Source organism: Elephas maximus, chromosome X (genome assembly GCF_024166365.1).
Source record: "Elephas maximus indicus isolate mEleMax1 chromosome X, mEleMax1 primary haplotype, whole genome shotgun sequence".
NCBI classification, from domain to species: domain Eukaryota; kingdom Metazoa; phylum Chordata; class Mammalia; order Proboscidea; family Elephantidae; genus Elephas; species Elephas maximus.
Window position 1 is genome coordinate 123,064,287 of NC_064846.1, and position 16,537 is coordinate 123,080,823.

Genomic DNA, 16,537 nt, shown 5'->3' on the forward strand with positions numbered 1-16,537 from the left:
GAGCAAGGCCATAGTCCCTCAAGTTGGCCCAAAAGTCACTGACAAAATAGGAGCCTTATTCCCCTGCCCAGGGTTGCCAGCATTAGTGTGTAAGACTCACAGGGAAGGGTCTAGATTCTAGAAATGGTGACATATGGAATGCCAGGGGTGGGTAGCTGATCCAACATTTCTATGTAGTCCATAGCTCCCAGTCTTTGTAATGAATCTTGCTTTTTTTTTCAGCTAGGAACTCTTTCGTTCATCTCTATATTCAGAATATTTAAGTTAAGGAGGTCCATCCTGAAAATATACATTCACAGCCATAATACAGGCCCTCACAGGCAGACAGGTATTACCAAAATAACATTCAGGCCTTCCTCAAGCAGTCCCCAACCTGAGCTCACCTTCTAGAACCGATTCTCAGCATCCACTCTCTCCTACCACTGGAAAAGCAGGAGCCACCCTCCACCAAGTAGAAGTATTTCAGCTCCATCAGGTATATACCCCATGGGCACTCCATCTACAGCAAAACCAGGGAGGGGACAGAGAAATACACAAACCACAGTGACTTTCATGTGTGCAAAGTACAGTTGTTAAAAACAAGACAAAACAAAACAAAACAAGAGGCTGTGGCCTCCATGGGGCAGTGCTGAAGCAGAGCCCCACACACTCAGACCCAGGGAGAGGGCTCCACGCTCCAACAGGTCTAGGAGGGCTGGCAGGCAGGGAGGTGGGGTCTCACGTGAGGCCCTCATGGCAGAGAACGGTGATCTGGTGGGGCTGATGGTCAGCCAGGCAGAGCCTGATCAAGATGGGGCTGTGGCCTCAGCCCCTTCCTCCGAGTCCCACACCTCTGACTGCAGGTAGTCAGCAAAGAGAGCCTTAGCCCTGCGTAGGACACGCCCCAGATGGTGTTTTCGCACAAGGCGGTCAAAGTGCATGGCCAGCTCGTTGTAATCCAGCCCATTGCGCATGATGTGGTCACGGTGCTCCAACAGGATAGCAAGGCAGAGGAAGAGCATAAATGGGTTCCCCCGACCAAATTCTTGGGGTGGGGGTAGGCCTAGTGGTGGCTGGGGTGGCAGGGACTTCCCAGGGTCCTGTGGAGAGCCCACCTCTTGCATCAAGGGGGATCCCGCAGTCACATCACCAGCAGGAGAGGCCTCCTGAGTAGATGGTGGAGATGAGGAGGATGGGGAGTCAGGACGGGAAGAAGAGGAGAGCAGTGGGTCTGGGGAGTTCAGCGAGGGCTCAGAGAGGGACTTTGAGCTGATGAGGGCAGCTGGGCGTGGCAGCTGGACCAGAGGGTCCCTTCTAGTGCCTGTGTTACCCCTGAGTTGCTGGAGGTCATCCAGGCTGGCTTGTCTCAGGAGACGCCCTCCACTACCAGGCCCCTGGCTGGTTGTGGCCAAGTGATCAACAGCATCTTCAAAGGCACCACGTCCTCCACCAGCAGGCCTCAGCATGTGCCTCTGTCGCACAGGTCGCCCCCTGTGGCCACCAAAGCCAGCGTCTGCCACTTGACTGGGGGGTCCAACGAGCTCAACCTCATGTTCAGGAGGATCTGGGGGCAGTGAACTCCAGGTGACCTCAAGCATGCGGAGGGCATCATCAAAGGCGAACTCACGCTTGAGCTCGAGCAGCAGCCAGCGGTAACAGAAGAAGAGGTCATCAGCACCAGCTTCTTGCAGGTACTGGTAGAATTCAGGGTCAGCATGTCGCAGCAGCAGCTTGAGGTGGGTGAACTTGGTGGCCATGGCACGGCCGTCAGGATGGAAGTTTGCAGCCAGGCGCTTCATGATGCCACAAAAACAAACAAAAGCATGGCCCTCGTGGTCCATGACGGCGAGAATGGGTGAGGCAAGGTCACTCATGCCCTGGCAGTAGGATACCTGGGGGTGGGTGACGGCATAGGTGGTAAGCAGGTCGTGCAGCGCCCGCAGGTGTGGGCCATCCTCAGGCCCCGCGTAGTAGGGATGGGCCCGGTCGGTACGCAGCACATCCTTGAGGACTGTGCTGCGGATGAATTCCAGATCCTCAGGGCTTGCCCGCTGTGCCCACTCGCTCTTGAGCTGCTCATACTCGCGGCTCTTGCGTTTCATGTAGTCCATCCGCTCGCGGCCTGTCAGCCCATCTGGGTATACATTCAGGAGGTACCGCCACACCACCTGGCCAGGGATGAAAGGGATGAGGCTAAGGTTCTACAGATGAGCCACCATATTCCAGTGGATATTCATCACCACCCACCCACCAACCATGGGCCTCTGTGCTCCTGAAAAGTCTCCCTGTCTACCTCTGACCCCCCACCCTCTCCTGGAGGAGAGCTGCCTACCCTGGAGCACCCCCATCCCACCCCCCAGCAATGTGGTAGACTGTGTGTGTGTGTCTTAGGAGCTTTTAATAACTAAGTAGAGAGTGAATGAGGGGGAGGGATGGATCCAATGAGCAACTGAGGAGACTCACCTTTCGCAGGGAGGGCTCAACACCACCATGATAGATCCGCAGGCGCAATTCCTCAGGGCGAGAGAGCTGACCCTCATGGTTCAGATACATGTGAAACTCAGCATCGCTCAGGGGTGGCTTGAAAGGCTTGACATCTTCCCCATAAGACCAGCTTAGCACCTGTTGGACCTTAGATAAGGTGCGGCCCACCTGTGAAGGAAGAAGGGCGGGAGGCCGCTGGTGAGCTGGGTAGGCTAGGAGCAAATGCCCACCAGCATGCTAGAATCCAGGGTACTGGGGATTCCTGAGGTCTGCCACGTAGGCCCTGCCCTCCAACCACAGCTGGGCCCCAGGGGTCCCTGAAACCACCTGAGAGAGGATGGACTGTGTGAAGGGTAGGGCAGCTGTTGTCAGCGATGACCGTTTCTCAACCAGCAGCACGTCGGAGCCAATGACATCCTTGGGACTGATTATGTCCCAGTCTTCCAGCAGTGGGCCTGGGCATACAAAATGAAGTGATATGGGAGATGAGAACCCCAGACCTCAAAGCCAGGTTCCTCTCCTTCTACCAAAACCAGGCCACCTACAGGGCAATGAATGACTCCCATGCCCTCTTCCCATGTCACCCAAAACATGTAAAAAGTAAAACCATTAGTGATTCTTTTCTGGTAACCATTTCACAAAATGGCTGGGCAGCTTCGAAAATGTAATATTGTAATTATATAAAGTAATCTTTATTGAGCATTTACTATGTGTCAGGCACTGTGCTAAGTGCTTAACCTTAACATAAGAAATAATAATCGCTAACCCTTCCATAGTACTAAGTGCCAGAAACTATTCTGAGCCCTTTGCAAATATTAACTCATTTAATATTCATATCAATCTTATGAAGTAGGCACTGTTATTATCACTACTCTTTATACGAGGAAGCAGGCACAGTTAGGTTAAGGTACTTATCCAAGGCCTCACAGATACAGAGTGAAATAACCTAAATTTGAACTCCGGGCTGTCTGGCTTAAGAGCTCAAACTCTTAATCTTATATTCATGACAGACCACTTCCATAAAGGGTATACACTACCATTATCATTCCCATTTTACAGATGATGCTAAAAAGGTTTGGCACAATTATTAAATAGCCAAAGGCCCTATAGCTAGGAAATGCTGGCATCTGAACCTCGCTTACCTTACTCTAGAGAAAGTATTTGTGGAACTGGTATGACATATACATTATGCAAAGGACACAATGCTATTCTTGACTTTATCCAGTCTGGCCCTTGAAACATCAGTGTAAGTCTGTTCCTTCTCTCTCATCTTACTCCCCCTCACATTCTTTCCTCCTGCCTCAAATGTGATGTGGCAGCTGAAGCAGCAGTGGCTACTTTGTGACCATGAAGGAAAGCTCAAGAAAATCTTAAGAAATGTCGGCCTTGATGCCACTGAACTGCTAAAGCCAACACCGGCAATACCCAGTGGCCAACTTTCAAACTCCATTATATATATATATATATATATATAAAACCTTTATTTGTTTAAGACACTGTCATTTATAGGCAAATGTCATCCCTAACTAGCATTCCCAAGAAGTCCACTGCACTCTCTCCCACAGAGCTGAGGGGAACAAACCCTAGGCCACACTAGGGCACGGCAAAACCTAACGTGTCCAGAAGAGGGGCCTAAGATTCACCCTCAGACATGACCCCTTTCTCTGCAACTCAGCTGACTGAAAAGCATCTCTATCTGTTCAGCTGCTTAAGCCAGAAAACTGAGAGACATCCTTGATGCCCCCCACTCCCTCAACTCCCAGGTCCAAACCATCACTAAACCTTGTGGCTTCTGCATGCAAAAAATACTTCAATTTCACTTCTCTCATCTCCACCTTGTCACCCTGTCTGAGCCACCATCATCTCTTACCTGAAAAACTGCCTCCTAACCAGTCCCTGCTTCCTCTCTGTCTCTCTCAATCTCTCCCAACAGCTACCAGGGTGGTCTTTCTACAACATTAATCAAATCATTAAAATATTTAACAGGTAAAATGAGGAAGGTCATACTACTGAAAATCAAACTAATGGTGTATAAGACCAAATAGAAGAACTACTTCAAAGAACACAGCTAAAGCTTGATGATGTGAATGGAAAAGGAGAGAGAGCTAGAAGATAAATTCAGGAGACCTAATTTGTAAACACTAGGAAATGCAGTGGGAGAAAAGGGATCAGATGGGTATGTTATATAATTAAACAAGTAATAGAGGAAAATTTCCCTGAAATGAAGAAATGGCTCACCAAGTCTTCCAGCACACCACCAACTGCTGTCGAGTCAACCCTGACTCATGGCAACCCATATTAGAGTAGAACTGTGCTCCATACAGGTTTCAGCGGCTGATGTTTTAAAAGCAGATTACCAGGTCTTTCTTCCAAGGAGCCTCTGGGTGGACTTGAACTTCCAACCTTTCAGTTAGCAGCAGAGTTAACCGTTTGCAAGTCTTAGATAGGATTAATTAAAAAACAAACCCATATAACAACCTCCTCCACCCCATTCATATGCTGGTGAAATGCTGGAATTCTAAGAAGGAAGAAAAACTCTTGCCAGCTCCCAGAGATAAAGAACAGCCCACTTAAATGGAAAGAAGGTCTGACTGATGATGGACTTCTGTTCCACAACTCTGAAAGCAAGAAGTGGCTCACAGCACCTATGAAGCACTAAGAAAAAGGCTTGAGATCCAAGAGTCCCACATTCAGCCAAGACGGTATGTATCTATCAAAGCCAAAGAAAGACCTTTTTGGCCATGCAGGGTTTCAGAGCCAAAACCCACGCACACTATTGGAAGAAAACACTCAAAACAGTTCTTTGAGCAAATGACTACAAAAGGGAGGGTAAAAGGTAGTGGACCACAAGTTTTTAATATATAAAAGGACAAAGGGCAAACGACAAAAGATACTGTGACTTGGAGTTTGCAATATAAAGTGTTACGTTAGAATTGCTGAAATATAAATGACTTGCTATATAATGGAAAATGATAGCCTGGAATTTGAAAAGAAAACAAATTAAAGCTGTCTAAATAGGGTTAAATAAGGTCAGGGATCAGAGGAAGAATAAAAATTAGAAGTATTTCAAAGCTTTCATTTCAGAGGCCAGGGAAGGGTGAGAGAGGCTGGAAGAGAAAAAGTAGTCTAAAGGTTTCACTGTCAATTGTGTAAAAAGGCATAAATTCTGCTATAGGGTTTTTGTGAGATACACACCTAAAACTAGGTGACAAAGAAAGGTTGAAAACTAAAAGTAAAAGGCAGACACACACACAAACAGAAAGCAAGAGCATTTGTGAATGTCAGAAAAAGCACCACACAAGGCCAAAAGCATTGAACAGGAAAAGAGAGACAATATGTACTGATGAAAAAAAAAAAAAAGAATCCGTTAATAAAGGACAAAGGACTTCTACAAGCACAAACTCATCTAATGGCAAAACCTGATCTGAACTGACATGGGGCTACATACTGGGTCCTTACGTAACCCACTTAGTATGAATATGCACGTATTTCCCTGAAGAAACATCCAAATGATTCATTATGGGGTATTGCCCCAGCTCATGGTATTACATAACATATGCCAAACACACTACATTTACTTATCATAAAATTGTCAAACTTTCCAAACCCAAAATTAATATATAAATCCAATGCAATGACAATCAGAAGTCTAATGGGGTTTTTCCTAGAACTGGATAAAATAATTATAAGGTTCATAAGGAAAAATTCATGTTCAAGAATAGCCAAGAAAAAAAGAATAGTGGGAGGATTGCAAGGGCTTGATTTATTAAATTTTATTACAAAACCACTGTGTTAAAAATAATGTATTAGCACAGCAATAGACAAATAGATCCAATCAGTTAAACGCAATAGAAAGCCCAGAAATCCATGCATATATGGAAACACAACATATGACAAAAATGGCATTTCAAATCAGTGTAGCTACTTATCGCAATGTTGACAGAGTATTATATGTAAAAAAATAAGTATAATAGGAAAAAATTTAGGAAAATATTTGTATAAGCTTATGAATGGAAAAGATGTTCCAAGGTAAGATGAGAAAATCAGAAATCATAAAAGAATAGTGACACATGTATAAGGCTGCATACAAATTTTAAATTTTTATATGACAAAACAAAAAAGATACCATAAACCAAAAAAAAAAAAAAACAAATAAAAACCAAGATAACTGGGAAAAATATTTGTAAAGTATATAACAGAAAAAGACTTTGTATCACAAATGTACACATCAATCAAAGGTCTAGACTTGGTGATGTTCACACTGTAGAGGTGACAGAAACTATCTTCTTCAGAGAAAGAGGAATGGGCCATCCAAGTGGCCATGATATACCTGTTGCTTTCAGACATGAAAACAATCACAATGACATTAATAATATTTATAACAGCTTCCATCTATTGATACCATTTATGTTAAATCCATACCATTTATATATACACACACACACACACACACACACACACACACACAGATGGAAACCCTGGTGGCATAGTGGTTAAGTGCTACGGCTGCTAACCCAAGGGTCAGAAGTTCAAATCCGTCAGGTGCTCCTTGGAAACTCTATGGGGCCGTTCTACCCTGTCCTATGGGGTCGCTATGAGTCGGAATCGACTCGATGGCACTGGGTTTGATTTTGGTGGTTTATATATACATATATATATATATATACACACAAATACTAACATACTCATATATCTCTATATGTGGATAAATTTTTGAGTATATGTGTGTGGGTATGTGTAAATAAATAAAGAACCTGTAAGGTTACACAGAGCCCTGGTGGCACAGTGCTTAAGAGCTCAGCTGCTAACTAAAAGGTTAGCTGCTAACCAAAAAGTCAGCAGTTTGAATCCACCAGCCGCTCCTTGGAAACCCTCTGGAGCAGTTCTGTTCTGTCCTATAGGGTCGCTATGAGTCCGAATCGACAGGACAGCAATGGGTTTTAGTAAGGTTACACATGAAACCAATCAAAGTGGTTTCCTCAGGGCAAAATACTAAGGGATCAAGAAAAGCTGTAGTGGTCCCAGGAGACTTCAGCATTACTTGAAATGTTTTCATTTTTAATAAGGAGAATTATTTACTGAAGAATTAAAAATTAGTTTTTTAAAAAATGTAACTCCAATCAAATTCTCATCAGGATTTCAATGGAATAAGCTAATTCCATTAAACGAAAAGAACAGTGAGTGCACAAGAATACTCAAGAAAATTTTTAAAAGAGGAAGACATTAAAACATAAAGTTACAGGGATGAAAACAACATGGAACTGGCTTACAACTTAACAAACAGATCAGTGTAAGAGAATCAGGAATTCAGAAACAGACCCACACATATGCAGGAGTTTAGTAAAAATAAGACTTCTGAAAACAGTAGAAAAAGAACTGGTTTATCAATAATTGAAATGATCATTCTCCAATTAAAAAAAAAGTTTTATTAAACTTATTTTTTACCAAACTGATGGATGTCTGCCTCTGTCTGTCACTATTTGCTTTAATTTACATCCCTCTCAGTTCTTGTGCAGCTGGGATTTTCTTCACATGTTTACTAGTCACACAAATTTGATTTCTTTACTGACTTGAATACTGCTACTGGGTCTATTTTACAGGTAAGGAAACCAAGGCTTGGGGAATTGGTTATGTGACTGACCTAAGCTACTTAGTGGCAGAGGTTCCTCTGTCTCCGGTTAGCTAACTTTCTTCTCCGTCACTTTCTGACTCTTATTTCTCTCTTTCTGCTGATCTCTCCATCTCTCTCTCAAGACTGTCAACTTTGACAGAGCCAAAGGGAAAGGACTCTGAAACCAGACCTCCTGGGTTCAAATCCTACTCCACCACTTACTGCCTACATGACTTGAACAAGCCCCTTTCCCTCTGAGCCTCGGTTTCCTCATCTATAACACGGGGACAACAATTGTCCCTACCCTGTAGAATTATTTTGACAATTCAATGGATAAATATTATGTGAGCAGGATGGCTATTTATATGTTATTATGACCTCAATGAAAATGCCTCAATCATCCATGCAGGACAATGGGTTTCTCTATATATGGCCTTTCTGGCCCTGGGTTTGTAGTTCTGCTAAGATGATTTGCTAGGCCACAATCACGCTAGGGGATTGGTTAGTCTACTATGTAAATAAGGCATGTGAAATCCCTGCAGGGACTGGTCAATTACTATGCACACTAGGTGGCTGTGGCCTACTCAGAGGATCGGTCAGTTTTGCCATCCTGCTAGGCTTAAAAGAACCAATCCCACAGGGGCTGAGGGGGACCTCATTACCACCAAGAAGGAGGGCCAGGAGCAAAACATGTCCTTTGGACCAAGGGTCCCTGTGCTGAGAATCTCCTAGACCCAGGAGACAGATTTGTAACACTGCAGCTACAAGAAGTGGCAGAGCAATGGCAGAGCCAGGCGGAAGCAGGCCCGAGCAAAGTGCCCAGTGGTAGTAGGAGTTGAGAGAGGTCTTGGCTGGAAGCTGTCCTGATTGAGGAACTGTCCCCTGTCCCCTGAGTTGTTCCTGTTACTTCCAAGTTGATCCTGATCCCGAGTTGTAGCCTGTTACTTCCCTAATAAACCACTTAACTGTAATTAGATTTTGTGAGTTCTGTGAGATGTTGCAGCGAATTACCGAACTCAAAGAAGGGGAGGTAGAGTACTGAGGGGAGGGGGAGTAGTTAGTGTGAGAGATGGAGTGGTACAGCAGCTTGAAGAAGTTGGACATTTGAGACATCTTTAACCTCCACCTCATAGGAAACAGCTTTGTGCTGATTCTTATTAAAGAAATCATGCCTTTAATCCCAAATGGCCATGTGAGTTCCCCAAGGCTGGAAACCATAATTTCCAACTCCACAACTTTTTATTTAAGAAAATTGCAAACCTACAGTAAAGTTACAAGAATACATTGAACACCACACATTCCTTCATCTAGCTCCTTCAACTGGCATCATTTTTGCCACATTTGCTCCATCGCACGCTCTCTATATATCCTTATTAGTTTTTTGCCAAATCATCTGCAGACATCATGACACTTTACTCTGAAATATGCACTGTTTTTCCCAAGAAAAAAGACATTTTCCTTCAATAATCATGATATCATTACCACACCCAGGAAATTTAAAGCTGATACAATATTACTATCTAACATACAGTCCATTATCAAGTTCTTGGGACCATGTCTTAATTTATCTGTGTGCTCTCAGAGATCAGGCACAGACAAAAGTGAGAAAAAACAAATATGAAAAGAGAAGTGGCTGACAGACAAAGGGAACAAACGAGTGAGCAAGAGCACAAATGATGACTGCAGAATGAGGAAATTAATAAACAGTCATTATTATAAGTATTATTATATTTAGATATTATTATAACTAAAACATATACTACAGCTATATTATTACAATATACAATTATGTTACTAGATTATATGCTATGATACCATAATGCAACATAATAAAATAATCATTATTATTAGAGTTAACATTGTTTTGAGCATTCACTATGTGGCCATGTACCTTTTCAGGCATTTTACATGAAATTCACTGTTTAATCCTCACAACAGCCCGAAGATATCATTATCTGTATGTTAACAGGTGAAGAAATTGAGGCCCAGTGGCCAGTCTGCCCAGATCACAGAGAGGGAGTGTATTGGGAAGGATGGAGTCATAACCCCCATGCTATGTGGAAAAGGTCCCAGAGCAGTGCCCCCAGGGTGCTGGGTACTCACTGTCCTCGGTGGGCCGGATGTCTACACGTAACTGCAGGTATGGTTTGCAGGCGGTGGCAAAGGCCGTGCTGAGGTCCCAGTCAGATAGAAGTGAGAGGTAAGCTTCCTGTCCTAGCCGATCTCGGCCCAGGTAGCTGATGCCAAAGTTCTTTTTCCTGGACAGAGACGTGGAGAAGTCTCAGTGACTCTAGTACCCTGGAGGCCTCTGGAACAGTTTCCAAAATGAGGACGGGGTGTTGAAGGTGTTGAAAACAGCTTCCTCCTATATGCTGGGTACTGTGGTAAGAACTGTGGGCAGCCTGAGACCTGGTCATTTATACCCATTTTATTACACAAACGCAGAAACAGACACACACCTGCTTACACCGGGAGGGTACACAGAAACTGGCAAAATGTTGGTCCCCTCTGGGGAGGGTAACAGGGTAGTTGGGGGATAGAAATTGGAAGAAAGCCGCCTTCTTACTATATTAAAAAATAAAGCAGTTTGTATGTTTATTAGTTTTCACAACAAAAATGTTTATGGGGAGGGAGAGGGAACGTGGGAGTATTCCTTAGGGGGCGCTGAATTTAAATTAATGGTGGTAGAGTGACTTGAGAAAGGATAGTGAAAATGGTTACACAGCTTGAAGAATGTAATGAATGTCACTGAATTGTACATGTAGAAATTGTAGAGATGGCATATGTTTTGTTGTGTATATTTTTACCACAATAAATAAATGCAGCATTTGTTCAAAAGATGTTTATACAAAAAAGTGAAATAAGCTAAGAATTTATTCTTCTGATATATGCATTTAACCTGCAAAGATAAAAAAAAAAGCTGTGCAGTAATCATTAAAACCATGGAAACATCCTAAATACCTATCACTTTTATACTTTTTGAATTTGTTACCATGTGCCTGTACTTCTCTAAAAGAACCACCACAACAAAATAACCATCATACCTGTTCCCAAGACACACGACTTTTCATCTATCAGGCTGGCAAATGTTAAAATGTTTTATAACAACCAGTGTTTGCTGGTGAGATTGTAAAATGAGATTATAAACCAATTTTACTGAGTAATTAAAACATTAAACATTAGGTTCTTTAAAAAATGCAACTCCAATCAATTTCCCATCAGGATTTTAGTGACTTAAGCTAATTCTATTAAATGAAAAGAACAGTAAGTACACAAGAACACACAATAAAATTTAAAAAAGAGGAACACATTCTTAAAACGGCAAAAGTTTTGTTACACATATTTTAAATAAAAAAAATTTAAAGGAAAAAAGAGGAAGATATTAAAATACAAAGCTACAGTGATGAAAACACTGGTAAAACTTGTCTGGAGAGCACTGTGGAAACATCTGTCAAAATTTTTAAAAGTACACACCCCTAACCAGCAATATCACTAAGAATTTATCCTATGATTGTTGATACTGAGGGCTATCAAGTCTATTCTGACTCATAGCAACCCCATGTGACAGAGCAGAACTGAGCCATATGGCTTTCCTGGCTGTAATCTTTGCAGAAGCAGACTACCAGGTCTTTCTCCCACAGAGCAGCTGGGCAGGTTCAAACCATCAAACTTTCAGTTAGCAGCCGAGTGCTTAACTGTTGTGCCACCATGGCTCCTTCATGCTATGACTATTCCACAAATACTCCAAGATATGCATACATGGCTATTCACCTTGGGATTATTTGTAATAATAAAACAAACAAAAGCCCTACCAAACAGCCGCCAACGCTCATTGCAGCATTATTTAAAATAGCCAAAAGGTGGAAACCACCCAAATGTCCATCAACAGATGAATAAATAAACAAAATGTGGTATATACAAACAAAAGAATACCATTCAGCCATATGAAGAAATGAAGTCCTGATACAGGCTACGACATGGATGAACCCTGAAAACATTATGTTGAGTAAAATAAAAAAACCCATTGCCGTTGACTCGATTCTAACTCATAGCAAGCCTACAGGACAGAGTAGAACTGCTCCATAGGATTTCCAAGGAGCATCTGGTGGATTTGAACTGCCCAGCTTCTGGTTAGCAGACATAGCTCTTAACCATTACGCCACCAGGGTTTCCTGAGTAAAATAAGTCAGACACAAAAGGACAAATATTACACGATCCCACTTACATGAAATATAGAGACTAGGGAAACACATAGAAAGTCTACTAGTGGTTACCAGGGGCTGGGGGGGTGCGGATGGGGAGTTATTGCTGAAAGGGGTGCTAAGTTTCTCCTGGTATGATGAAAAATTTTTGGAAATGGATAATGGTAATGGTTGCCCAACATGGTGAATGCAATTAATGTCACTGGTGGATTGTATACTTGAAAATGGTTAAAATGGAAATTTTTTATTATAATGTTTACCACAATAAAAAAAAAAAACCTGAACTATTAGAGGAGGCAGTTTTTGGAGGATGAGAGTACAGGGACTATGCCTTACATTTATGCGATGTTTTGAGTTTTTTTTTTTTTTTAGAGTAGCTTTCGAATCGATATTAAGAGACTCAAGTTTCGTGTCCATAATCAGTATAATCCTTCCTCCCATTATCAGGCTAAAACTGCTCCTTATCGGCACGTGTACAAGCACACGTGTGTGTACACACACACATACAGTTTTTTTTTAATAATTTTTATTGTGCTTTAAGTGAAAGTTTACAAATCAAGTCAGTCTCTCACATATAAACTTATATACACCTTACCAAAAAAACATACTCCCATTTACTCTCCCCCTAATGAGTCAACCCGCTCCCTCCTTCCAGTCTCTCCTTTTGTGAGCATTTTGTCAGTTTCTAACCCCCTCTACCCTCCCATCTCCCCTATAGACAGGAGATGCCAACATAGTCTCAAGTGTCCACCTGATACAAGTAGCTCACTCCTCATCAGCATCTCTCTCCAACGATGTTTGAGTTTTTCCTGTCAATATGTACATTGCTTTTAGAGTAAAACAATGTATTTTTAAATGCTATGTTTGTTTTTTACTTGAATGATACCAACTCAATGTTGGAACAGCACAATATGCTGCTCAGAAAAGCTTTAGCCATTCTATATGTCTTATATTTTTTAAATGGAAGAATTAGAATTCTTATCTAATAAACGGAATTAAAAAAAAAACTCAACCACAAGAAAATAGTGAAATAACCCCTGTTGCAGTGGGTAGCCCACTGCCCAGTCCCCGGCATCCCCTCACTCACCCATTCAAGTCAAAAGCTCGGATGAGGATGTGCTGTAACACATCCAGAGACGTGATCTGGGGGTCGACAGCGAAGGAACGGAACTCAGGCGGCAAGAAGCTCTCACACTTCTGGGGGAGAGAAGACAGGGCAGGCCATCAGGGGCCACATCATCACGCTGAAGTGTAATGAGTGAGGCACAGAGTGGTAGAAGACAAGGTCAGAGAGGTGGCAGGGGCCAGATGGAGGAGGGCGTTTTGGGTCATGCTGGGGACTTTGGTTTTTGCCCTGAGTGAGGGGGGACCCACAGAAGGGTTTTGAGCGGAGGAGGGACTTGGCCTGACTTAGGATTTAACAAGATCCTTCTGGCTGCTCAGAGAAGAACAGTCTGGCGGGCGGAGGTGGGGATATCACCATGTCCAGTCTGGCCCTATTAAACTTCTGGAAGCAACCTTGAACACATCACTGCTCCAGGCTTTTGCTTATGCAAATCCCCCTGCCTGGAATGTCCTTCCCACTTTCTTCACCTGGCTTACTCACAGCTCAGGTATCATCTCTTTTCTGAACCCCCAAACCTTTACCATAGCACTTCCTCATTTATAGTGAAATGATCTGTACTTCTCTCCAGAATCTACCCTTTTCTCGTTACCGCCACCGACACCACCCTGTTCCAAGCCAGCATCACTGCTTGCCCGGTCTACTGCAACAGCCCTTTTACTCAGACTACACACCAAAGAGAAGCCCTGGTGGCGCAGTGGTTAAGGGCTCGGCTGCTAACCAAAAGGTCGGTCGGAACACACCAGCTGCTCAGCAGCAGTCCGCTGCCATAAAGATTTACAGCCTTGGAAAAAAACCCTATGGGGCAGTTCTACTCTGCCCTATAGGGTCGGTAGGAGTCGGAATTGACTGCATGGCAATGGGTATACACCAAAGACCCTTTGCCATCTTCCCCTGCCCCTTACCTCTCTAACTGACCTCCTACCACTCTTCTTCACTCTCTCAGCTCCAGCAATATGGGAACCTAGGGAACACGACAAGCTCATCCCCACCTCCCGGTCTTTGCCCTTGCTGTTCCCTCTGCCTAGAACACTCTTCCCTCCCCCCGCCCCCCATACGCACGTGCATGACTCCTTTTCATTCCAGTCCCTGCTTCTTCAATACCTCCTCTGGGGCTTTCCCTGTACAACCTCGGCTAAAGTAACTCCCAGGTTCATCACCTTTTTCATGATTTCCTCATGGCATTCATCAGTGTCTGAACCTTCTCACTTATTTAGCTGTCTGTCTCCCCCACAACCATGTCAGGTCACCAAGGGTGGAGACTCTCAACACGTTATTTGTTGACTGACTTCAGAGCCTCCCCCTCAATTCCTCAGGGCCCCACCCCTCAACTACTACAGCCCATCCTCCAACTCAATACCCCTTCCCTCTACCCATTATCTTCACCCATCCATTCCATAGGCCCCCATCCCTCCATTTTCAGTCTTGCATCCCAGGATGTGTCCCTAAGGCCCGATGCCCTCAGACCCTGCCCCCACAGTCCCAGGTTCAGCTTCCCCCCCGACCACCACTCTGCCCTCAGACCCTGCCCCCACAGTCCCAGGTTCAGCTTCCCCCCACCACCACTCTGCCCTCAAACCTCGCCCCTCTGGTAACGCCCCAAATCTCGGGCCCCGCCCTCCATTCTAAGACAGCCAGCGCCTTCCCCTCCCCTGGGATACGGGGGCGGGCAGGCAGACCCGCCACCGGCCTCACCTTGACTCGGACCCGCACAACCTCCCGCTCCTCTTCCTCAGCCGCCACCGCCTGTGCTCCCCCGCCGGGCGGAGGCGCGCCGGGGCCGGCCAAGTCCGGAGACCCTGAGACCGTTGCCATCCCTCCGTCACCCGCTCACGGTGACAGTTGACCGTCGACCCCTAGCCCTTTCACTGTGCGCACCCCAGCGCGCTGTAGCCCGCGACCCCACCTTCCGCCGAGGCGCAAGCGCAGAACGCACCACACGACCCTGCCCGCACCGCCCCTCCCACCTGGCAAGGGGCGAAAGCCTGCGCATGCGCCTAGAGTGCTCTTGTCAAGGCCCCGCCCCCAAAGCCGGGCATTTTGCCTCCCGTCAGCTAGTGTGAAAGCGCCTAGCGAGGGCTCGACTCCCCTTCTCCTGCGGTTTGGTTGTTTTGGCAGTTTACTTACGGTTCACCTAGTTATGTGTTACAGTGACTACCTGTATTTCAAGTGAGAGAAGCGGACGCGCAAAGGAAGCTGCTGCGCTATGACCTCAAAGCCCCAGACCCCGCCCCAAGTCGCCTCACGCCTCTGCTGACACATGATGTCACCTATTTCAAATAACCGTGGTCCTCGCTTCAAATGAGTCCGATGTACTGAAAAAAATCCTTTTTCCAGAGTGTTTAAAAAAAACAGTGTACCAAAAGGAAAAATACTGTATAATTCCATCTGTATGAAATACTAGAATAGGCAAATGCTCACAAACAAAGGTTTATTCGTGGCTACCAGGGGCTGGAGGGAGGGGGCAACGGCAAGGTATTGCTTAAGGGGTACTGAGTTTCTGTGTGGGGTGATAAAAAGCTTTTAAAAATGGATAATGGTGATGGTTGCACAACACAGTGAATTTAATTAACGTCATTGAATTGTACACTTCAGAAGAGTTAAAGTGGCAAAACTTTTGTTAGACATATTCTACCTCAATAAAATTCTTTAAAATAGTGTACTATTTTCCAATAGTGAAAATTCATGGACCTGCATATTTATGATGTTTTGCAGTTTCTGTACACATGTTCAGAATATTCATTAAATAAGTTACCAAAACAGGCATGTTTATGTTATCTGAAGATCCCAGCTTTTTAAAGTTTGCCTTCATGTTATTTAATCCTCACAACATATTGAGGCCGGCCTGTTACTAAATGGTGTGCCTCCACTAAATATCGGTTGAATGGATGAACATATCTTAGTCTCCTTTGAGAAACTTCATGTGTTGCAAAAAGGCCCTCTTGTCACTTCGTTACACAACATCCACGTGCTTTGGGTTGGGACAAAATATCCACTACCCTTACAAATGTTATTTCTAACAAAGGAGTCTTGTAAGATGCCTGGAATTCAGTTACTGTTGCAGTGCTGTGTGGATGCTACCCTTAAAGTTAACTTTTTAGAAAAGTCAGAAATTCTATTTTGGTATCTTTTAAAATA

At 44.2% G+C, this 16,537-nt stretch overlaps 1 protein-coding gene across 2 annotated transcripts; it reads right to left on the reverse strand.

The window, feature by feature from the left end:
- Window positions 1–520: 520 nt before the first annotated feature.
- Window positions 521–15,564, reverse strand: TBC1D25 (TBC1 domain family member 25). Of its 2 annotated transcripts, XM_049872648.1 has the most exons (6): window positions 15,095–15,564; window positions 13,364–13,473; window positions 10,178–10,332; window positions 2,791–2,918; window positions 2,443–2,631; window positions 525–2,147 (listed from the first exon to the last, which is right to left on the reverse strand). In XM_049872648.1, the coding sequence occupies exons 1-6, from the start codon at window positions 15,212–15,214 to the stop codon at window positions 786–788; spliced, it is 2,064 nt and encodes a 687-aa protein (XP_049728605.1). In that variant the 5' UTR covers window positions 15,215–15,564; the 3' UTR covers window positions 525–785. The 2 variants fall into 2 exon arrangements, with proteins under 2 accessions (XP_049728606.1, XP_049728605.1); XM_049872649.1 differs by lacking the exons at window positions 13,364–13,473; window positions 15,095–15,564 and adding an exon at window positions 13,290–13,351 and having other exon boundaries at window positions 521–2,147.
- Between the last annotated feature and the right edge of the window lie 973 nt (window positions 15,565–16,537).